This window comes from Pristis pectinata, chromosome 1 (assembly GCF_009764475.1).
Source record: "Pristis pectinata isolate sPriPec2 chromosome 1, sPriPec2.1.pri, whole genome shotgun sequence".
In the NCBI taxonomy this organism is placed as follows: Eukaryota; Metazoa; Chordata; class Chondrichthyes; order Rhinopristiformes; family Pristidae; genus Pristis; species Pristis pectinata.
This window is the reverse complement of record NC_067405.1, coordinates 116,563,607-116,588,782: the sequence shown is the minus strand read 5'-3', so window position 1 is coordinate 116,588,782 and position 25,176 is coordinate 116,563,607. Positions and strand designations below refer to the sequence as shown.

The following is a 25,176-nucleotide window of genomic DNA, read 5'->3' as shown; positions in this document are numbered from 1 at the left end:
CCTAATCTATATGTAGATTAAAATTCCCCAAGATTGTTTTATTACCCTTATCATGTGCACTCCTAATATCCTCAATTAAACTGCACCCTACCAAACTGATTCAAATTCTATAACACAGTCTACCAAGCCAAGATCCGGCCTAACGAATGCCTAACAAAAGGGCTACCTATTTTTTCTTTTTACTTGTCCTGACTGGAGTATTTAGTTCACATCCTTAGTCACCCTGCAGCATGTTTCTGTAAGGCAATTGGATCAGACCCATTGACGACTATTTGCGTCATTAATTCAACCACCTGACACCACATGCATTTAGAGACAATGCCTTTAAATTTAGCCCTTCAACATTTTTCTGTACTCTGACCCTATTTGCTCCCTGTCTTTGTTCCATTGACTATTTATTTTGTTTACCGCATCTCTAACTTCAGCCTCCAGCTTTGCTCGTCTCCCTCCTGAGCTTCCTGTGCTTTTTTGTATACTTCTATAGATGAGTTTTATTACTGCATTTAACTTTCAATCTACAGTTAACACTTGCCCTGCCAAACTGGTTTACCCTCCCGATGAACACCAGCAAACGTCCCGCTGCGGATATTGGATCCTTTCTTCCTTGAGGGATAATGTGTGGTGGCCCCGTTTGCACTTGGCTGCTCTCCCACCTTGGGCAACGGAGAGGGTGAGCAGCCATGGCCGCCGTGTGTGAGGGAGCTGAGACATTTGGATGGGGGGGTGGGGGGAGGAGGGGGAGTGACTGGGTCTGTTGGTCCCAGTGGCTGCCGTCGCTGCCAATACCTTGGGCCATAAGTCAACCTGCATTACAGGGTGGCATATCTACTATGAATGCCAACTTATTCTCAACAACAGTAAGAAAATAAATCATTGCTTGACTTCAATGTGGTAACTATTTAGTAGTTCTGTATTTGTATTACTGTTTGTTTACCTTAGATAGCCAACTAAGAAATATATCATGTTAGAACAGATTCTTTTCCTGCCCAACAAAATTAATTATGTTTACATTCACAATGCAATATTTAATGCATCTTGCAGTTGCTGACAAACATGTTCTGATTGTACTACTTGGAAACCCGTCCTGTTGTTAGGTTGCTAGTCAACATCATTTGCAAGTCTGAAAAGTAATGTACTGGATCAGGGTAACATGGGTTGATATAAAATGTGGTAAACTATCTTTGATTTTGCCTTTTAGGAAATAATACGGTATTGCATCACACAAAGTCCTCTGGAAAATCCAGGGTTTTTCTCCCTTTTTTAAAAATAACTATTAATATGATACTTAACTGGGATGACAAGAATAATAGTAATTACATGCAATCCCATAGAGAAAATGGTGTGAAAAGATGGATGTTCTTGGGAAAATGTTGTTCAAAATCTTCTGCGGACATTTAGCAAATGGAGCAAAAAGAAATAATGCTGTTTATATCATTAAAACAGGATATATGTTGAAAGTATTACATTATATGTGATCACCAATGCCAACAGAATGTTCAGTTATACAGTACAAGGAGATCCATAATTTATTGGTCTGGTGACACCAGTCTGACATTCTAGAAAGCATTGGCAGAGACAACTGTGTCCAATTTTGGGAACACTTCTGAAAGGGCGTAGCCACTGGAAATTGTTCAAAAAGGAGCAATGAAGATAATATTAAGGCTGAAAGCAATAGAGGAGAGGCTAAGTTGGCCTCACTGAGAATAAAGAAAGACTAAGATAACACTTAATGGTGGCACAGTGGCATAGCTAGTAGAGCTGCTGCCTCACAGCTCCAGAGACCCGTGTTCAATCCTGACCTCCAGTGCTGTCTGTGTGGATTTCCCTGTAACTGTGTGGGTTTCCTCCCACATCCTAAAGGCGCATGGGTTGGTAGGTTAATTGGCCACTGTAAATTGCCCTAGTACATAGGTGCATGGTAGAATCTGGGGAGAATGAAATAGAATCAGTGTAGGATTAGTTAAGTGGATGCTTAATGGTCGGCACAGACTCAGTGGGTCAAAGGACCTGTTTCTATGGTGTATGACTTTATGACTCTAATTAGGAGGGAGTGAACAATCAAGGAAGAACGTTTCAGTCCCTGTAAAGGGATAAACTCTCGAATTCCAGCCTTCGGTATTAATAAAATACATGCAGCATATGGATACACATCAGACAGAAGTACATTTGTTTAGTGATCTTGCCATTTATTGGCCAAAGTGCAAAACATATTCCAAGCATTAATTATCATTAACGGAAGCAATAAGATTAACTTTGAAAACTACTTTATGGTTGATGTCTCAATTCACCATAAAATAAGAAAACCACATGCAAAACTTCTAGACTAAGTACATTATACTCAATTTTTTAAAAAAAAGTCAACCTTGGCTTTGGATATTGCAGTCAGCAACAAAGAAACAGAGCTCACTGGTATTCTTATTAGAAGGGACCTATGAGTTTTAATTAGCTCCATTGCGCCGACTTTCTTTAGTCCAATGTTGCTTTGAACCTAACACCTTCTGCAGGGGATTTGTGACTTTCAACAACAGGCAGGCAACACAGCTAATTAGATCAAGTAATTCTCACAGATGATAGCACAACTACCGAACAGTAGAGAATAGAAATCACATCCGAATCATTGTAGAGAAACCAAATTAAAGATTGGGAGAGAGACAGGGAGTTAAGGAAAAATCATAAATAGTGTAACACAAATATAAAAAAATCAACTTGTAAAAATCTGCTATTTTTAACTGCTCTTGAAGAAACCTGTAAAATTTGATTTTCAAGGTTAGAGAGATTTGTCAACAGCAATACAGAGTTCAAGTTCAGTTGATTCTGACCAACTATGGTTTAATCTCTTCATTGGTCCTTACAACTAGTGGATAAATAAGCGAAGTTCACATCAAATCTGTGATACTATGTTGATTCTACTTGCAAATAACAGTGAAGGTGGAGGTTATCACTGGCAGCAACCTGTAGATTTCTTAGTTTAAATGCAAGTATGGAGACCAGATGTTACTATCAGTCTTACACACCAACAATGTCAGCCTTGACATTATTGCAACTGCAAGTTCCAAGACAGTGTGGGTATTGCTGGCATCTTTGCCCAGTCTTGATTGACAGGAAATGGTGATGCTGGACTGCTATCTCCAATTGTTTCCATGGTGAGCAGTTTATTAGAGCTTAATAGACCAGAGCTCAATAAGGAATCAACCACTTAGGTCTGGATAATACATGGGCCAGAGAAGGCAGGGAATAAGTTATTTTTTAGCTAAATGGGCATTTGTGAACTGGGTGGGCTTTCATAACAATCAAATTGCCTAACAGCCATCCTACTGACATCAATTGTTCATCAGATTATTTAAAATGAACGAATTGTATTTGAGTTTTCATCCTCTGAGTTGGTCCAACTTTCAAGATTTAGTCCACATTATTAGTTTTAGAATAATAGTTGGTCATGAAAAATAATAACTTGCCTTAGTTTATGATCAATAAAGGAAACTGCCAGGTTCCTGATTTAATTCAAGTATAACAATGGGAATGGAGTGTGCTGAACAATGGCTGACGGTTCCATAGAAAACTATTGTTTACATCCTATTTGTTGGTCAGCTCTTCTCCAACTTCCTTGCCTGCACACTGCTGTGCAGAAATCAGAGAGATGAGCCAGACATCAGTTGCTGGTGAATCTGACTTCCTGCTCTGCTGATGGACTCAGTATAGAATTCACAGCAAAGCACAAATGTCCTCAGCTTTAAGCCAAGGTTCTGGCATTAGCACCATGATATTCGAAAGGGTTACCAACCCTGAGGTAAATGGTTCTTTACTTTTTATTTACTTTGAGTTCATAAATTAATGACACTAAGATAAAAATTAATTAATCATTTTTAATGTCTTGAGACTTAGATCTATTTGAACTTCTGGGGTCTGGGCCTCAGAATTCACCGCCTGGGGCAGGCACGGTAGTGTAGCGGTTAGCGTAACACTATTACAGTGCCAGCGATCCGGGTTCAAATTCGGCCACTGTCTGTAAGGAGTTTGTATGTTCTCCCCGTGTCTGCGTGGGTTTCCTCCGGGTGCTCCGGTTTCCTCCTACATTCCAAAGACGTACAGGTTAGGAAGTTGTGGGCATGCTATGTTGGTGCTGGAAGCGTGGTGACACTGGCGGGCTGCCCCCAGAACATTCTACGCAAAAAGATGCATTTCACTGTGCGTTTCGATGTACATGTGACTAATAAAGATATCTTACCTTATGGCTGCTCTGTTTTGCAGGATACTTTCAGCAGCCAGGCGGGGGTTGGCTGATACCAAAGAGTCATAGTGGGAAGTATGGCTAGGCACAGGTGTGATGCCATAGCAGTGGGCTGTATTCAGCACGATCCATTCCAATATGTTTATGCATTGGTGCTGCCTTTAATCTAGAGATGCTTCACATCATAGGAAAAATTAATAAATTGTAGCGGTTGCTACCGCGGAATAAAACAAGACTCTACTCGGAGGATTGCCAAACAGAACTGGTTTATTTTCCCGCCTTGTGCGGGCCCTTTAAGGGAGAAAAACTCCCGCCCAAAAAAACCGGCAATGACGTAAGTCCTACGTCATCAGGACTTTCCCGCGCGCGGGTTCTCCCCGTCGCTCGGAAAGACGAGGCCCGCCGCCATCTTGGGCCTCGTCGCTCCGACGCCGCGCGACCCGACTGCCGAGCCGGTTCGCCCGACTAGACGGTGAGTCGCCACACAACCCCCCCCCCAGAATCGGCGAGACAGTCCCCAAGGTCCATGGGCTGTGCCAGCTGCCGCTTAGGGGGGGCGGCCTCTGCGTCGTGGCGTGGCAACCTCGACAGGCTGTTGCAGATCCAAATGGGCCGGTTTGAGGCGGTCCGCCGTGAAAACCTGTTCCCTGCCTCCAATGTCCAAAATAAAAGTGGATCCGTTATTCCGTATGACTCGGAACAGTCCCTCATATGGTCGTTGCAATGGCGCCCGAGGTGTGCCCCTGCGAACGAAAACAAACTTACAGTCCCGTAGTTCCTTGGGCTGGCAGGATGGGGCTTGACCGTGCCATGAGGCGGGAATCGGGGCCAAGGCGCCGAGCTTCTCGCGCAGTCTTTGTAGAACTGCTGGGGGTTGTTCCCCTTGGTCCTGAAGGGCAGGTATGAAATCCCCGGGGACAACTAGTGGCGCCCCGTATACAAGCTCAGCTGACGAAGTGCGGAGGTCTTCTTTGGGGGCAGTGCGTATGCCGAGCAGGACCCAAGGCAGCTCGTCAACCCAGTTAGGACCCTTCAGGCGGGCCATCAAGGCCGATTTTAGATGGTGGTGAAAACGTTCCACCAACCCGTTTGATTGAGGATGGTAGGCCGTGGTGGTGTGCAGCTGCGTCCCTAGCAGGTTCGCTAATGCAGCCCAGAGACTGGAAGTGAATTGGGTGCCTCTGTCTGAAGTGATGTGGGCCGGAACGCCAAAACGTGAGACCCAAGTTGTGAGCAGCGCTCGGGCGCAGGAATCAGTTGTGATGTCAGTCAGGGGGGTTGCCTCAGGCCACCTCGTGAACCGGTCCACGATGGTAAGGAGGTACCGGGCTCCTCTTGAAACCGGCAGAGGGCCCACGAGGTCGACGTGTATGTGGTCGAACCTCCTACGGGTAGGCTCGAACTGCTGTGGTGGGACCTTGGTGTGTCGCTGGATTTTTGACGTCTGGCAGTGCAGACAAGTCCTGGCCCACTCACTGACCTGTTTGCGCAGGCCATGCCAGACAAACTTGCTGGCGACCAGTCGGACAGTAGATCTGATGGATGGGTGCGCCAACCCATGTACCGAGTCAAAAACGCGTCTCCGCCAGGCTGCAGGGACAATAGGGCGGGGCTGACCAGTCGCAACGTCGCAAAGTAGGGTCCGCTGACCTGGACCAACCAAGAAATCTCGGAGCTGCAGACCCGAGACTGCGGTTCTGTAGCTGGGCAGTTCGTCGTCGGCTTGCTGTGCGTCAGCCAGGGCCGTGTAGTCGACACCCAAGGATAGGTTGTGGATGGTTGGTCTGGAAAGTGCATCAGCAACGACATTATCCTTTCCGGAGACATGTTGGATGTCAGTTGTGAACTCGGAAATGTAGGATAAATGTCTCTGCTGACGAGCTGACCAGGGATCGGAGACTTTGGAGAAGGCAAAGGACAGAGGCTTATGATCGGTGAAAGCGGTGAAAGGCCTGCCTTCTAGAAAGTATCGGAAATGCCGGACCGCCAGATACAGCGCTAGAAGTTCCCGATCAAAAGCGCTGTACTTCAGTTCGGGCGGTCTAAGGGGTTTGCTGAAAAATGCCAAGGGTTGCCAGCGGCCTTCGAGTAGCTGTTCCAGTACCCCACCCACCGCGGTGTTGGACGCGTCTACCGTGAGGGCAGTCGGGACGTCAGTCCTAGGGTGTACCAGCATCGTGGCGTCTGCCAGGGCGTCTTTGGCCTTAACGAAAGCAGCCGCAGCCTCGTCAGTCCAGGTGATGTCCTTGCCCTTACCAGCCAGCAGCGAGAACAGAGGGCGCATGATACGGGCTGCTGCAGGGATGAAACGATGGTAAAAGTTGACCATCCCAAGGAATTCCTGTAGGCCTTTGACTGTGTCAGGGCGGGCAAAACGGCGGATAGCATCCACCTTGGCGGGTAGGGGTGTTGCCCCATCGCTGGTGATTTTGTGGCCGAGGAAATCGATAGAGTCAAGTCCGAATTGGCACTTGGACGGGTTAATCATGAGGCCGAAATCGCGGAGGCGGGAATACAGCTGGCGGAGGTGGGAAAGGTGTTCCTGGCGGTTACGGCTGGCGATCAGTATGTCGTCCAAGTAAATGAACACGAAGTCCAGGTCTCGGCCTACCGCGTCCATCAGCCGCTGGAAGGTCTGCGCGGCGTTCTTAAGGTCCGAACGGCATCCGAAGGAATTCGAACAGGCCGAATGGGGTGATAATCGCAGTTTTGGGGACGTCATCCGGATGGACCGGGATTTGGTGGTATCCCCTAACGAGGTCCACTTTGGAAAAGATGCGGGCCCCGTGTAAGTTCGCTGCGAAGTCCTGGATGTGAGGGATGGGATAGCGGTCCGGGGTGGTGGCGTCATTCAGCCTGCGGTAGTCGCCGCAGGGCCTCCACCCTCCGGTGGCTTTGGGGACCATGTGCAGGGGGGAGGCCCAGGGGCTGTCTGACCTGCGAACAATCCCCAGCTCCTCCATGTGATGGAACTCTTCCTTTGCCAGGCGGAGCTTGTCTGGAGGTAATCGTCGTGCTCGGGCATGAAGGGGTGGCCCTGTGGTAATGATGTGGTGTCGTACCCCATGTGTGGGCGAGAATTTGTAAACGAAGGTGCCAAAATCGATGGGAATTCGGCTAGGAGCTTGGCGAAATCGTCGCCAGAAAGGGTAATGGAGTCCAGGCGCGGGGCTGGTGGGCTGATTTCTCCCAGGGGATAGGTCCGGAGAGTGCTAGAGTGGACTAACCGCTTCCTTCGCAGGTCGACTAACAGGTTGTGGGCCCGAAGGAAATCGGCGCCTAGGAGTGGTCGGGCGACGGTGGCAAGGGTAAAGGTCCAGGTAAAACGGCTGCCGCCAAAGTGTAATTGAAGGGTACGGGTGCCGAAAGACCGTATCGTTGTACCGTTGGCGGCATTGAGTAGAGGACCTGGTGGCCTGTCACGAGTGTCGCGGCCTGTCGGGGGCAAAATACTGACCTCCGCTCCAGTATCAACGAGGAAATGCCGTCCAGATTTCTTGTCCTGAACGAAGAGGAGGCTCTGTCGGCGGCCAGCCGCCGTAGCCATCAGCGGCGGCTGGCCCTGGCGTTTCCCTGAAACTTGCAGGGTGGGCGGCATCGACGGGCCTCCGCACCCCACCTCTGATGGTAGAAGCACAGCTGGTCACCCGTGTCGTCGTCTGCGTTCCTGGGGCGTGGCTGCTCGGTTGCTGGGGCCGGGCGAGGCAGGCGTTGGGCTCGCGGCCTGGTGATTTGACTGACGGACGAACCGCTCTCATGCTTGGCCCTCCACAGGACATCTGCCCGGACGGCCACCTCACGGGGGTTGCTGAAGTCAGCATCAGCTAACAACAAGTGGATGTCATCGGGGAGCTGTTCGAGGAAGGCCTGTTCGAACATCAGGCATGGCTTGTGTCCCTCGGCCAATGCCAGCATCTCATTCATTAGGGCGGATGGGGATCTGTCCCCCAGGCCATCCAGATGAAGCAGGCGGGCGGCGCGCTCACGACGGGAGAGGCCGAAGGTCCGGATCAAAAGATCTTTGAAAGCCGGGTACTTATCTGCCTCCGGAGGCGACTGGATGAAGTCTCCAACCTGGGCGGCTGTCTCCTGGTCCAGAGAGCTAACCACATGGTAGTACTTCGTGGAGTCGGAGGTGATCTGCCGAAGGTGGAATTGCGCTTCGGCCTGGTCAAACCAGACGCTGGGCCGAAGTGTCCAAAAGGTGGGCAGCTTGAGGGCCACTGCGTTGGCTGCTGCGCTGTCGTCCATTTCGCGGGTCCAAAAGCCGTTTGGACCGTCGGGGTCACCAATGTAGCGGTTGCTACCGCGGAATAAAACAAGACTCTACTCGGAGGATTGCCAAACAGAACTGGTTTATTTTCCCGCCTTGTGCGGGCCCTTTAAGGGAGAAAAACTCCCGCCCAAAAAAACCGGCAATGACGTAAGTCCTACGTCATCAGGACTTTCCCGCGCGCGGGTTCTCCCTGTCGCTCGGAAAGACGAGGCCCGCCGCCATCTTGGGCCTCGTCGCTCCGACGCCGCGCGACCCGACTGCCGAGCTGGTTCGCCCGACTAGACGGTGAGTCGCCACAAAATAAATATATTTACCACTGAATCAAGAGACAAATTAGGGATTTGGATCTGTATGGTATGAACCTTAATAAGTAGATCAATCTTGCTGGAATGGATACTCATGCTAGGCTTAGTTGTTTCCTTAAGCTTCATATACTGTACTTACAGAAGCCATCATTTAGTACCAATTTTTGGTTATGCTTCCCTTCTGTGTGATCTTATTATCTATTGCTATTTGGTGGCTGTTTAGTTAAAGCAAATGTATCCTCGTTTATTATTACAAATTTATGATGTGTCATTAACACCCAAGACACTTGGTCAACAGAGTGGGGGAGGTTTAGGGAGAGAATTTGGAGATTTGAGGTCTAAGTAGCGAAAGCGTGGCGGCCACCAACACAGAGAAAAATTAAAGATATGAATTAGAAAGAGCAGGGATTCAAACTCCAACTCCAGTTCGGAGAAAGAATGGGAGGAGGCCATGGAGAAATTTGAAAACAAGGATAAGAATTTAAAACAAATTCTTAAATGGAAGCCAATTCTATCTACCTATATAGATACTATCAATATCAACAATCTGTATAATTTATAAAAAAATTATACCACAACCTTCCCAAAGAAAGTCAGCAATTATCCACACAATTTTAACATTGACTTTAACTACATTAACAGAAAGCCAGTTCTAACTTTACTGTTTCTTCGAATTCTTTCTTCCATAATAATTAGATGCCTCCTTCTGTATCTAGCTAACTACACAACATTAATAATATGCACAGAGTACCCAGTATAACTTTCAACAAGACTTATTTCACCGTCTATAAAAACCAGAGTCTTTTCTTCATGGATCTCCAAAGTTACATAATTAAAATTGAATGAGCCCTGGTGACGAATCAGAAGAGCTCTAGAAGAGCAAATGGGGGCCTTGTTATATGACCAACAAGCATTAACTGACGCATTCACAGCTTATTTTTACATAACAGCATCTTCAATATATAGTAGTCAGTTTCTAACCTGAATTCAAAAGAACTGAATCTGGTGATAAACCCCAGATGGAGGTATAGTTTGCCCAGATTAGTGTTCACATTCTCACCTATGTCAGTTCCACTGAGAAATGTAATTGGGTTGATTCAAATGCAATCCCAGATGGCTTTGTTTTCTCATGCTTTACCAGTTTCGGTTTTGAACACAAGTGGATTCTGAATCCCTCTCCCCCACATCAACACCACAAAACAAGTCTCGGTTAAAAGCATGTCTAAGGTTCTCCCATTCTCATATTCATCACTTTCCACTTCCTTCTTCATTGCTGCCCATAAATTCAGTTTGACAACTTCCTACAGTTTAGAAAGAGGTTAAAGAGGTGAACACAAATAAACCAATTGACCTGTTGGGATGTAAACAGGATCACAGGTTTCTCCATGAAATATATTCTCAACAAATAATGAAGTCTATGTACAAACCTTCTTCACTCAGAGGGTGGTGCAAATGTGGAATAAGCTGCCAGTGGAAGTGGTAGATGCGGGTTCAATTGTAACATTTAAGAGGTTTGGATAGGTACATGGATGGGAGGGGTTTGGAGGGATATGGTCTGGGCTCAGATAGCTGGGACTTGGCAGAAGGTCAGGTCAGCATGGACTAGATGGGCCCAAGGGCCCCTGTTTCTGTGCTGTAATGCTTTATGACTCTAAAAAGGAAAAGTTCCTCACAGTCAGCATATATCTAACATCAGTTTAAAAAGATCACTGTTTTTAATTAACTTCCCTTTCACTCATAAATAGATTTTGTGAATTCAGTTATCAGTGCACGGTGTGGTCACAGTACCAGTCCCATGCATGCTGATTATTGACAGGAAACCCTGGACACATTTCTTAGCTGTGTCCTTTTTTAGGGTGGGCAGGAGCCCAAACTAAGTACGGTTGAGAAACAACACCAAGGTTTTCCATGTCAATTACCTGGGAGAAGGGTATGTTTAAAAGTATTTTAAAGATCTTGCAACCTGCTTCACTTGTTAAAATCCAAAACTATCCCCGTGAGACATTTTGACTCAGTGAAGGCAAACCCCAGCAGTTACTCTGGGCCAATACATTTCAATGTTTTGATATAGAAGGGGCATAAAATCATTAAGTGCTGTGGAAAGACCAGAACATAAAAGTGAATTTAACTGTTCGACACTTAAATTAATTGGATTCAATCCAATTTGCTTATCTCCCTAGGAAAACATTCTATTGAAATCTTTTTTGATCAACATTGGTTAACGAACTAACTCGATTCCCACATCTTCAAATTCAGTCCTGGCTTGTTGCTTTCCGCAGACAACTTGGAATTCTACTCACATATGTTGGGCCAATTATCCGTACATATGTTTAAAAGGAATCAGCTTGAAAACATTAGGCATTTTTGGCTATATGCCCTTCCCTTGTGTGCATGTCAGTGTACTGGGTCTTCCATTGTGATCCCCTGATTGATAGGAAGAGATTCTTTAAATGGTATAGGGATAGAAATTAGCACTGGAATGGTGAGCCATATGGAGAGCTCAATGTCAGTGCCAGCACTTTAGGACTGGAGTGCTTAACACTTCAGCTTATGCACTCAAGTGTATATGTCTGTATGGTTTGGGAAGATCTGCCTTTTTTATATCCAAGGCCTATCTAAACAAATAGGTCTGTAAGTAATCAGTACCTCTCAAAACTTTATGGTTTCATGTTCTCTCTGAATCTTATCAAGTTTTAATGAAATTGAGCATCACCAAAATGTGCAGTACCCTGAGGACAGGTACATTAATAATGTCTGGATCCCTAACATCTTCAGCTGCTTTCCTCTATCACGTTAGAATTAGGGATGTTTGCTGATGATTGCAAAACTCCTCAGATAGTAAGGCAGACCACGCTTTTTCACAGCAGGACCTAAACAACAGATTCAGGACAAAGCAACAAGTGACATTTCCACTGTCTCCAACAAAAGAATTTAATCACCTCCCCTTACATCCTGAGCCATTACAGCTACAGTATTTATGTGGCTGGTGCACTTAAGATGTGGTCTGTGGTAAAGCCCAAGATATGGATGATAAAGGAACTTGCTGACGGTGATAACCAGTGTCGAATTACAATGCAATATCCTCACCACTGACGGAAAGTCAACTAGACAAGCTGCATAAATGCTGTGGTGACAAGAGCAGGTCAGAATCTGGTTATTCTGCTACATTTTATGTACCTCCTGATTCCACAAAGCTTTTCTGACACCAACAAGGCATAACCTGCAAGTGTGACGGAATATCATTCACTGCCCTGGAAGTGCGTAGCTCCATCGACACTCCAGAGGCTTGACTCTAGCAAGGTCAAAATAACTCACCACAGTGACACCCTATACGCCACCCTGAATATTCAAAATGAATTACAGGGACTCACCAAGATTGCTTCAACAGAACCTCCCAAATCCACGACCTTCATCTAGAAAGACAAGGAGTGCAGGGGTGCATGAAATACTCTGTCCTCAAACACAGGTCAGAGGCTGGATATTCTTAAATGAGTGACTCGTCTGACTCCCCAAAAACTTTCCACTGTCAACCAATGTAATGGGATACTCTCCACTTGCCTGGATGTGTGCTGCAACAACACCCAAACACTTGACACCATCCAAGAAAAACCACTGCTTGATTTCCAACCCATCAACCAGGCTAAATACAGCAGGGTATGAGTGCAAAGCATTACTCTGGGCAACAAATGAATTTCATTTTTACTGACATCCATAAGTCAACTTTGTTCGTAAGTTGGAAAATGCACAAAAATCACTTGATATGGTAATCATATCTCCACAGTATTATAATGAATGGCATCAAAAACACTCAAGACTGATTAAAACAAAACCTGAAAGTGGAGAGAAAGAGAGAACTCATTTGTAGGAATGAATATGTACATGAATACGTACATCAGACTTTTGAATTTAATAACGTCGTGGGAGCTCGTTAATATGACGTGGTGTCCATAACTCAGGCATTTGTAAGCTGGGGATAGCCTGTAATCATTTGCTCTACCATTGCTACACTATGACTACAGTGTGTGCTATTTACAGAAAGCACTTCAATTATTCACCAAGAGTACTTCAGCAATTCCTCTCAAACTCAAGACCTCTAACACCATGAAAGTTAAAAGCAGCAGCAGCAGCATGGAAACACCATTTCCTACAGGTTCCTCTCCAAGTCGCTCACCATCCTGACTTCATGGACATCCCCATCCTCAATAACGATGGGCAAGGGTGAAGCATTCACAACCATGTTCAGCCAGTAGTGCCAACTTGATGATCCACCTCTGCTTTCTCTGAGATTCAATTCACTCCATGTAACATAAAAATATGGCGGAGAGCACCAGACATAGCAGTGTTGCTGGGACCAGACAACATCCTAGCCATAGAACTGAAGACTGCTTTGCAGAACTAGCTGTGCCTCTGGCTAAACTTTCCAGAACAGTAACAAGGCTGGTATTCACTAGATAATGTGGACACTTGCTCAAACATGTCTAGTTCACTAAAAAAAAGCTCAAATTCAATCCAGCTAATACTGCCCAATCAGCATACTCTCAATCAGCAAAGTAATGGAAGGTGTCATTAACAGTACAATCAGGCAACAATTATTCACTGATAATCTGCTCACTGATGCCCAATTAGGGCCTCACCAGGTCCACTCAGTTCCAGGCATCATCATGGTGTTGGTAGAGAAGGTGGACCACAAGAGCTGAATTCCAGAGGTGAGATGAGAGTGAATGCCCTTGACATCAAGGCAGCATTTGATCATGGCATCAGAGAGCCCTAGTAAAATTGACATCAATGGTCACCAAACGGAAAGCACTCCAGTGGTTGGAATCACGCCTCAAGCAAAAGATAGTTGTAGTCTTTGGAGGTCAATCGTCCCCATTCCAAGCTATCACTATAGGATTTCCTCAAAGCAGAGTCCTAGGCCCAACCATCTTCAGCTACTTCATCAATGATCTCTTCCATCCTACACCTACATGAGCCCCCACATCTCCAGAGGGCTCTGTAATCACAGTCTCTGACGCCAACATCTGGCATCCTTCAGGAGGGTGAATCCACGAAAGGCATCTGGTTCAGACTGCATACCTGGCAGAATGCTAAAGATCTGTGCAGACCAACTGGCTGGAGTACTTACGGACATATTCAACCCCTTGCTTCTGCAGTCTGAGGTTTCCACCTGCTGCAAAAACGCATCTATTGTACCAGTACTCAAGAAGAGCGTGGTGACCTGCTTCAATGACTATACCAACTGTAATGAAGTGCTTCGAGGTTGGTTATGGCACAAATCAACTTCTTCCTCAGAGATGACCTAGATCCACTTCAATTTGCCTACTGCCAGAACAGGCAACAGCAGATGTGATTTCTCTGGCTCCACTCTGCTCTGGACCATCTGGACAGCAGGAACTCATAGGTCAGGCTGCTGTTTATCGACTACAACTCAGCATTCAACACAATCATCCCATCCAAACTCATCAGCAAACTTCGAGACTTGGGCCTCTGTATCTCCCTCTGCAACTTCATCAGCAGACCTCAATCAGTGAGGATTGGTAACAACATCTCCTCCTCACTGACCACGGTGCACCTCAAGGCTGTAAGCTTAGCCCCTTGCTCAACTCTCATTACGCACATGACTCTGCGGCTAAGCACAGCTCCAATGCCACATACAAATTTGCCGATGACACCACTGTTGAAGAATGAATCATGGAGTTATACAGCATGGAAACAGACCCTTTGGCCCAACTGGTCCATGGCGACCAAGGTGCCCCATCCAAGTGAGTCCCATTTGCCAGTCTTTGGCCCAAAACCTTCTTAACCTTTCCAACCCATGTATCTGTCCAACTGTCTTTTAAAAGTTGTTATTGTATCTGCCTCAACCATTTCCTCTAGCAGCTGATTCTACTTAGACACCACCCTTTGTATAAAAAAGTTGCCCCTCAAGTTCCTCTTAAATCTTTCCCCTCTCACCTTAAACTGATGCCCTTTAGTTCTTGATTCCCCAATTCTGGCAAAAAGACTGAATGCATTCACCCTATCTATGCCTCTCATGATTTTATACACCTCTATAAGATCACCCCTCAGTCTCCTATGCTCTAAGGAGCAAAGTCCTAGTCTGTCTAACCTCTCCCTTTAACTCAGTCCCTCAAGTCCTGGCAGCATCCTTGTAAATCATTTCTGCACTCTTTCCAGTTTAATAATGTCTTTCTTATAGGTGACCAAAACTGAACACAATACTCCAAGTGCGGCCTCACCAGTATCCTGTACAACTGCACCGTGACCTCCCAACTTTTCTACTCAATGCCAGCGTACAGAATGATAAGCCAGCGAGATAGGACACCTGGTCGAGTGGTGTCGCAACAGCAACCTCTTGCTCAACATTAGTAAAACAAAAGAGCTGATTGTTGACTTCAGAAAGGGGAAGGAGGGCGAACATGTGCCAGTCTACATTGGGGGATTGGCGGTGGAGAGCCAGCAGCTTCAAATTCCTGGGCATTAACATATCAGATGACCTGTCCTGGGCCCAGCAGATAGATGCAATCGTAAGGAAGGCACGCTAGTGTCTTTCCTTTCTTAGGAGATTAAGGAGGTTCGGCTTGTCACCAAACATTCTGACAAACTTCTACAGGTGTACTGTTGAAAGTATCATGGTCTGGTACAGCAATTCAAATGCGCAGGAATGTAAGAAGATGCAGAGTGTAGTGGATTCAGCCCAATACATCACAGGCACATCCCTTCCCCTTGATCGGTGGTATCCACAGGAGGCACTGCCTCAAGAAGGCAACATCCATCATCAAAGATCCCCACCATCCCAGCCATGCCATCTCTTTGCAGCTACCATCGGGCAGGGGGTACAGACGCCTGAAGTCCCACACCACCAGGATTAAGAACAGCCATTTCCCTTCAACCATTTGGTTCTTGAACCAACTGGCAAAACCCTAATCAGTACAGTTTAGCAACACTATGACCACTTATGAAAATGGACCTAGCATATTTTGTTCTAATTGTGTTATTTCTGGTAAAAATTGTATAATTTATGTTTTTCTTGTGAATGCTGTTTATATGATGCTATGTGCCTGTGATGCTGCTGCAAGTAAGTTTTTCACTGCACCTGTGCACACATGTATTCGTGCATATGACAATAAACTCGACTTTGACTTTTGATCATAAGATTGGAAGAAGGTTGTTTGGCGATGACTGTGGAATGTTCAATTACGTTTGCAACTCCTCAGTAAATGAAGCAATTCATGCCTCCAAACTGCAAAGCCTAGTCAACATTGAGATATGGGCTGATAAATGGCAAGTAACATTCATGACATAAAAGTGCTTGGAGTATTGTGTATAGTTTTGGTCTCCTTAGTTGCCATAGAGGGAGTGTAGCACTGATTCACTAGAATGGTTCCAAGGATGTCAAGTTTGTCATATGAGGAAAGATTGAATAGATTTGACCTGTATACTGTTTAGGGTTTGGAAGAATGAGAGATTTCCTCAAAACACACAAAATTCTGAAAGGGTATGTCAAGCTAGATGCAGGAAAAATGTTTCCCCTGGCCGAGGAGCAGGGCACACTGTCACAGAATAAGAGACAGGCTGTTTGGACAAAGGTGAAGAGAAATGTCTTCACTCCAAAGGAAGTGAACCTTTAGAACTCTCTATCCGGAGGACTGTGGAGGTTCAGTTACTGTCTTCATTTAAAAGACAGACCGGTACATTTCTGGACATTAAGGGAATCAAGGGATGTGGGGACAATGTTGGAAAATGGCAATGATCAGCCATAGTCTTAATGAACAGCACAGCAGACTGAAGGGCCAGATGACCTTCACTTGCTCCCATTTCTTACGTTCTTATGTGCCAGAGCATTGATCAGCTCCAAAAGAGATTATCTAACTATCTTCCCTTGATATTACCATCACTGAGTCTTTTATCATCAACATCCATCGACCAGAAACTCAATAGGACCAACCACATAAATACCATGGTTACAGAGGCATGGATATCCTGCAGCAAGTGACTCATCTCCTAACACCCAAAGTCCTTCCACCATCTGCAAGTTTGGAGTGCGATGGAATACTCACTATTTGTCTGGAAAAATGCAACTCCAACAATTCCCAAGAAACTCAACACCATCAGGGCAGAGCAGCCCTTTTGCTTGGAACCTCATGCATAATTCTGAGCATTCATTCCCTCTGCCACCAACGCACATTGCTGTAGTGTGCACCATCTACAAAACGCACTGCAGGTACTCACCCACATTACCCTGGCAGCACTTTCTAAATCTGCAACCTCTAATGCCAAGTTCAGCTGGTATTGGTATTGGTTTATTATTGTCACTTGTACCGAGGTACAGTGAAAAACTTGTCTTGCATACTGTTGGTACAGATCAATTAATTACACAGTGCATTGAGGTAGTACAAGGTAAAAACAATAACAGAATACAGAGTAAAGTGTCACAGCTACAGAGGAAGTGCATTGCAGGTAGACAATAAGGTGCAAGGTCATGACAAGGTAGATTGTGAGGTCAAGAGTCCATTTCAATGTTTAAAGGAACCGTTCAATAGTCTTATCACCGTGGGATAGAAGCTTCCCTGAGCCTGGTGGTATGTGCCCTCAAGCTCCTGTATCTTCTGCCTGATGGGAGAGGGGAGAAGAGAGAACGACCTGGGTGGGTGGGGTCTTTGATTATGCTGGCTGCTTCACCAAGGTGCATGGTAAGATAGCCACCTGTATATTCACCTCCAATTTGCAAACCATCTGACTTGGAAATATATCAGCATTCCTTCATCATCACTGGTCTAAATCCTCAAATTCCCAAACCAACAGCACTGTGGAAGTCCCATTGCCAGAAGGACTCAAGGTGGTGACTCATCACTGTCTTCTGAAGAGCAATTAAAGATGTGCACTAAATACTGTAAATAAAAAGCTATGTATGCTCTTTCCCAGTCTTTTATAGTTATATGACTCTACCCCAATAAATAGCAATTGACATTAAACATTAAAAGGTGGAAGGGAAATTTTTAAAATAATATTTCTTCATTTTGAATTAATAAAGCAGATGCTTCTGATAAGGAGCTACAGCAAATTAATGATTACTGTTGTAAAATGTCATTCCTTACATATCCAATAGTTGTTGTGTTGATTGATTGATATCAATCGTGGAACGATACTTGTTTTATGCTGCAAACCAAATAACTATATTTAGGAGTTTTGAAACAAAGAGTGGTAGCTTTTCTATTCACCCTAAAATGAACCTTTTTACTGGGAGGCCAACCACTCTTACCCAAGTCTAGAAAGCTTAGGCACAGTTGGCAGAGCAAACAGTCATGTACTCCCAATTACGCATTAGAAATTACCAGTGCCTAACCAGGTACATTCATGCAGCCTACCAGCAAACAGCACTTGCAAATTTCCCACTTCCTCCCCTGCCAAAACCATACCACTTAATAGTTTTAGCTAGAAAAGCTGTCTGGAGCCAAGTAGGAAATATCATTGCCTCCAATGACTGCACCAAATTGCATTAGTGGAACACTGGCCAGCAATTGCTAACCGTACCACAAGATTAGAGTGAACCCACCTTCACCGAGTATTGGATTACCAAGTCTGCCACAGGAGGGTTAATTTGGTTGTTAAATCTGCACAGTCAAACATCTGATTACACAAAATAAAAACAAGTGCTGGAGATGCTCAGCAAATCAGAAAGAAACAGAGTTAGCATTTCAAGTTGGTGAGTTTTCATCAGAACTATGAAAAGTCTAGTCATTGACCTGAAACATTAACTGTTTTTCTATCTCCACAGATGCTGCCTGGCCTGCTGAGTACCTCCAGCATCTTTCATTTTTAATTCAGATTTCCAGCACCTGTAGTTTATGCAGTCACCCTGATCCCAAAAGGACCCACTTGTCTACCATGATAAATTATCTGTTAATACTGGCCATTAAAAGTCTAATAAACACAAATCCATGACTGAGCTAAGTGAACAGTGGGTACTAGTAGTTCCTTATGCTTTGCATTCATACCCTTCTGGTTGGCGATGTTTCTGCCATTCAGTGAAGCAGCTTCAGCAACTTATTTTTACCCACTGGTAATCTAATCATGGTAGGCACTAATCCCTGGATATATGAGCGTGTTCTCATATGTGGCTTACAGGTAATGTTTCCCTGCAGTTTTTAACCTGATTCTTGGAGTTTCCTCATCAGGCACAACTACCCTCCACGTGACGTAAAATTTCCAAGTACAGTGTTACACACCAGGTATACTAATCAACTAGTTAATCCAGACCAGGTAAGAGCTTTCACAAGAAGGAATTCATAACATAAAGCTGATTTCCTATCCAGTTAATTCAGTCACACGTTGACAGAGTACAGAAATGTCCTTTTCTTTTGCAAATCCAACTCCTAGCTTTGTTCTAGAATTTCAAATGGTTTTTGTCACAAGGCCTTATCTCCAGTACTGAAGAAGGGTCCTGACCCAAAATGTTGACCACCTGTTTTTCTCCATGGATACTGCCTGGCCTGCTGAGTGTCTCCAGCATCTTGTTTTTTCATCTAGATTCCAGATTCTGCAGTCATTTGTTTCTCTTGTGTAACCTACTTTCACACTTGAGTGTAGTCCTGAGGGACTAAAGACAACCACTGCATTACGGCCTTTCAGGTAACAGGATTTCGCCCTTGCTGAACTCAAAAATTACTACCCAAAAATGTGAGATACGGAATTTATGTGGAAAAGAGTAAAGAAATAAACACATTTTTTCCCAACTCCCATTACTTGACACATGCTCAGATGATGCAGCTTCATGTTATGGCAAATCATGGTACGGACAAAGTCTAGGAACACAACACCCCCCATCCCACCCCTGTAACACGGCAGTCACCTGTATTTCATTTGCTATCTTTCAGATTAAACATAACTCAGTCAGTTGAATGTAAAATATTCCTTGACACTACTGGAAAAGAGCAGGGGAATTCCCTTAATATCCGGGACAAGACAACCAATCTGACAGAAGGTCCAGTAATTCAAGTCACTGCTGTTTGTCTGAGCCTGCTTGACATTCATATTTCCATATATGAGTACATATTAAAATATTTGACAGGGGTTCAAAATATGGAAGGTGTAATATTCATTCTTGCAAATGTTCAATAAAAATCCTTCCACAATTGATATCAATCAACTCGACAACTATTGGATATATAAGGAATGACATTTTACAACTGTAGTCATTAATTTGCTGTAGTTCCCAATTGTAACGTTAATTCTTGCAAACACGCAACACTTATTGGGAATGTGTTATCAAAGGAGGCTATAATTAAAGGATTAGACCTGAACAAAAATGCAAGACTGAGCAAGTGATTTTGCTCACGCAGTTGGTGCACAGGTGCACAACATTCGTTCTGGGTTCTGTAGGGCAACATGCAGTAGTTTGATTTTTGAACTAAAACAGATGATATACACAGTGCGAGTGTGATGCGCACCTTGCAGGTAGTTCGTGTGACTCAAGCGCATACATTTGACTGAAATGAGAATGGCCATAGTCTGTGTTGATCCATAATCACTAATGCTGTGGATGGTGACGGTCCAGCATCACCAGACACGGGCAGCTCGGCGAGGTTCGAGGCCAGGTGCGCTTTGGCAAGTTGCAGCGTCTCCCAGCATTTACCCGCAAGATCAGTGAGGCAAACATCAGACGGGATGATCCCAGCTGGGGCCGGCCGCATCGCTCGCTCGTCAAGGAGCTGAGCTGCGGGCAAAACGTAACCAATGTAACCAGCCGCCACTGATGGGAGCCCAGGCGAGCTCCACATTGGTTTTTGGCGAGTGGGGGGGGGGGGGGGGGGGGGGGGGGTGGGCGGGCGGCCGGCCCTTGGCCAACCCGTAACGGGGCGGGGAACGGCCGAACCCCAAATAACCAACCGGGCGCTGCACGAAACGTGTTAAATGGGGTTCAGATGGAAAGTTAGTGACCGAAGCCAACGATTTACCTTCAGCATCCGGATCTCTCGCATGGCGATCTTCTTGATAACGGGGTCATCCTCGGACTCCACGAACTTCTTAATGGCCACTATCTGTCCGCTGACTTTATTCCTACATTTGAACACCACGCCGTAAGAGCCCTCTCCGATTTTCCCGATTTTGTCATATTTCTCCATCGCCGCTGTTTACCTGCCGAGCTCTGCGCTAAAATGGCGCGTTCGCCTCGCACGCTTGGAAGAAATCTGGGGATGAGCAGCGACCCCGCCGAAACGGCCCGGGAACCGGCGGGGCCAGCGTTCGGGCCCGCTGTCCTCGGAGGGCGGCTGGGTGCGGGGCCAGGCAGCGGTCCGGGACCTCTCGTCCCTTCCGGGCACCGTCCTCTCCACCTGAGCGCTGTCGCCGAGAGGATGCCCAACACAAAAGAGCCCGGCACCGTGCAGCCCGGTACAGCTCAGTCCAACGCAGCCCAACTCAACCTAACCCTGGTCAGCGCTGTCCGGTGAAGCCAACCCAGCTCAGTCCATCCACCGCCAGTCAGCCCACCGCCCGCCTCACCCAGCTCTGCTCGGCTTCATCCAACTCCGTTCCCAATCGCGAGCAGTCGATAGTCACCGATACTCTCCCTCACGCGTGCACACCACACGGAGGGGATCTTTACGCCACCACGTCTTCAGCCCGGTAAAGGCTGAGATTCGGCGGCTGCAGAGCGAGGCGCCAATCACACTGCCCGGGGCGGGACCGTCTCACCTTCACAATATCATTGTAGCAGGTGGTCACCGACCAGACTTCACAGTTCATCGATATAAATAGGGGTATTTGTACAGTTGAATATTTTCTGATACACATCTACGTGAAAAATATAATAAAATACGGTATAGAACACTTGTCATATATATATTTAATATTTTAGGGCTGGTGGACAGAAACTTGAGCAAAGAAGTAAATTGTAAGACGCATTTTTAAAAGAGGAGAATGATGGAGAGAGATAGAGACATTTAGGGTGGGAATGCCAGAGTTTGCAACCAAAGCAAAGTTGAGGCAGTTTATACTGGGAGTGCTCAACGGTGCAGGTTGGATGATACATCGGTGGACCTAAGGACCAGATGAGGTTATGGATATAGAGAGATGCAAGGCAACAGGGAAAGAAATGAAACATAAACTCCGAGCCAACGTAGATTAGCACGCATAGAAATGTTGGGTCAATGTAGCACTTGAGGAAAAAGACAGCAAAGTTTGAAATGAGGTCAAGTGGAAGATGAGAGGCTGCTCGGGAAAGCGTCAGATAGTCAAATTTTGGGCGAACAAAGGTATGGATGAGTGTTTCAGCGGCAGAAGAGCTGAAACAGTATGGTTTGCAATACTGAGATTTAAGACATTAATCATTGTCAGGAAGGCCAGCATGTATTACCCATCTAATTACCTTTGAGAATGTGGTGGCGAGGCATCTTTGCAAACCACGGCGGTACTTCTCGTGAAGGTATTCCGTGTTGTTGGGCTGGAAATTCCAGGATGTCGACCGATTGAAGATCAGGAACAGTGATATATTTCCAGGTAGGATGGTATGTGATTTTGAGGAGACCCTGCAGGTAGTGGAGTTCCCAGCGATTCTTGCCTTTCTAGCTGATAGAGGTTGTGCATTTTCTACAGGGAATGAATGTCTGGAGCGATTGACAGCATGCCAATCAAGCACACTGTTTCTTTACATGATGTTGAACTTCTTGAATATTGTCACAGCTGCACATCCACAAAAGTGGAAGGCATGCCATCATGCTCCTGACTTGTACCTTGGAAAGGCTTGGGGGTCAGGTGCATCATTTGCCACACAATTTCCAGTGTCTGACCAGCTCCTAAGTCTCAGTATTTCTATGGCTGGTCCAATTGAGGTTCTGGTTATTGTTGATCTTCAGGATAGATTTTTTCCCTCTCTTGGTAATTTGATTTAATTCATCTCCTATTTACATTTCCATGTTACTGTTAATCTTTACCATCCTTTCAGAAAGTTCCATCGCCACTTGTATCATTAAATCTCTCGCGATCTCCACCTTGTCACAAAAATTCCTTTCTGTGCTGAATCTCCCTGTCTCTGCAATTTAAAATCCTTTATTATCTCCAACTTTTCCCTCTTTTGATGAAAGTTCGAATGAAACATCTATTTATTTCTATACAAATGATGCCTTATCTGATCTTGATTCTTACATTTTGTTTTTATTTCAGACTTCCATCATCTGCAACACTTTAATTTTGGATTTTTCCTGCTTTTTGTGACTTATCTTCCACGTTGGTTGATGACTGCAGTAGAACAGCTTGTTTAAGGGAGTCTTATTCTGGAGGGTAAATAGTAATAAAAGCCAGCTCATATTTTCATTTTAGTAGAATGCTGAAGCACAGGCAAAATTCCATACTTTCTGAAGTGAAATCTTTTAACACCGGAAGAACACAGGAGACCCAATTTAAAATGTCATTAGAAAGACTACACCTTTCACAGTGCAGCACCCCTGTAGTATTATAGTGAAAATCATCTTCCTGAGAGAGATTAGATTTGGGGGGGGGGGGGGGGGGGGATTGAAATGGCTGATTGAGGTAGAATACAGATATGTTGGTTACATTGAAGGACCAAGTTCCTGAGGCAGTGTAACTGTTAAACTTACAAAAAGTAGCACCAAAGGTGGTAGTAGATAGCTAAAGCTGATATCTGAAATGTACATAGAAGTCGATCTGATGTTTATGGATAATATAGTCAGATACATAATGGATACAAATACATAAGGGCCAAGGAATGGTTGTTGCACACCAGGACTGTACATTCTGGTAGGAAAGAAGATATTGTGAGAAATCTGCTAGTTATTTTGAAAAGGTAGAATAGAATCATGTGCCAGCTGTATTATAATTTATTTATGTAGGATATTAGTGACCAGTTAGGGTGACCTTAATGCTCTGGTGAAACTGAAGCAAGTCTGAAGGGCTTTTAATTGTGTGGGGAGAATGGTGGTGAAGAAGTAGAGTGATGGCAGAAAAGGAGCAGTTGATAACTGCAGCTTTCAATAATGGAGAGAAAGCTGACTGATTAGAAACTAGGTCAGGAGATACCAGGTATCATGGAAATTAGGCTGATGAAGAGTTGGTGATTGCCAAGCTGATCATGTAGCAGCTTCAAGGCAGTCATAGCGACTATTGCAAATGAACGCTGGTTAGCGACCAGCAGTCTAACTTTATTCAACTTAGATGCACATTTTTAATCTGTTTCAGAGAATATCAAAGGATTGTAGGGGTAAAATTCAAGGCATGCAACTGCAGGTGGTAGAACAGTTACAAACCAGGATAAGATGCTGGACAGCTTTCATCTTTTGCAATCCCCTCTAACGTCCATTCTGAGAGTGTAATTTGCCATTGCCCCGTTAATAATAGTGAGAGCTTACTGAGTACAAATTGGTTCTCATGCATCCTTCATTACAACAATATCTACTTCAAAAAGACCTTCACTAAAGTGCTTTACAGCCAAAGGCATGAAAGGAACTAAATACATGCAAATCCTTTTACAGTTTAAACAAGTTTTTGATCTTGCATCAACATTTTATCATTGTAAATTACAATATGATGAAGTCATGTTCTTGAAACCAGTCCAACAATTGTAGTTCAGTTCAAGGCAGTAACCATTACAAACTGCAATCAGAAACATACAGATTGCATAGCATCATTCAGTGCTGAAAATATCCCAGGCCAGATTCCAACCCCCCCACCCCCCCAAACACAAAAGGTAGCTTTCTTAAGGAAGAGCATGAAATTGGGAAAACTATTATCATATGCTAATCCTCACTTTGTTTTTTTAAAAAAATCTGCTTAAGTTAGTTGCCTGATGGTTAAGAACCCTGATTTGACCTTCTTAAATCAGTATAATTTTAGTTAATTATATACAAACTTCATGAAGTGTTTGATATTCAAAAGATTCAAATATATTATTTGACATTCACAGCATTTCTACAACAAAAGACATTCCCATCCCATTTAAATGCAAAATGAAATTTCCAGGATAGTGATGGCAAAAGAAATTTTATATCTTGGTGTGAAAATTTAGCACTTCAATAATTTCCATATTATTGATGTCACAGATGCTGGCTTAATCCATCAAAAATAAAATTGACCAGTTTTTCAAATTTACACTGTTAAATAAGGTCGGTGGATAGCTGGAAACAGCAAAGGTGCATGATATCTGTAAACGTTGCTCTTCCCTTTTCCAGTTTATATTGTTTGCAGTTTTGTTTTTAACAGAGTACATTTGCAGAACACTCAATTTGTACAAAGATGGAAAATTAGGCATTTGACGCAGTTACAATGACCTTTTAAATTAATCCTGATTTCTTCCAAGCAATTAGTGGAAAGCACTTTATGGATTTTTGTTTAAAAATTGAAAAAATACCTTC

The 25,176-nt window shown here is 44.8% G+C and overlaps 1 protein-coding gene across 2 annotated transcripts in view; it reads right to left on the bottom strand.

Annotated features, from left to right (window-relative positions):
• Window positions 1-21,349, bottom strand: part of cdkl1 (cyclin-dependent kinase-like 1 (CDC2-related kinase)) — a 54,351-nt gene extending 33,002 nt beyond the window's left edge. For both annotated transcript variants that reach the window (XM_052021814.1, XM_052021824.1), the window contains exon 1: window positions 20,767-21,349. In XM_052021814.1, coding sequence (XP_051877774.1) covers window positions 20,767-20,934 — 168 coding nt within the window. In that variant the 5' untranslated portion in view covers window positions 20,935-21,349. The remainder of the gene's footprint in view (window positions 1-20,766) is intronic.
• Between the last annotated feature and the right edge of the window lie 3,827 nt (window positions 21,350-25,176).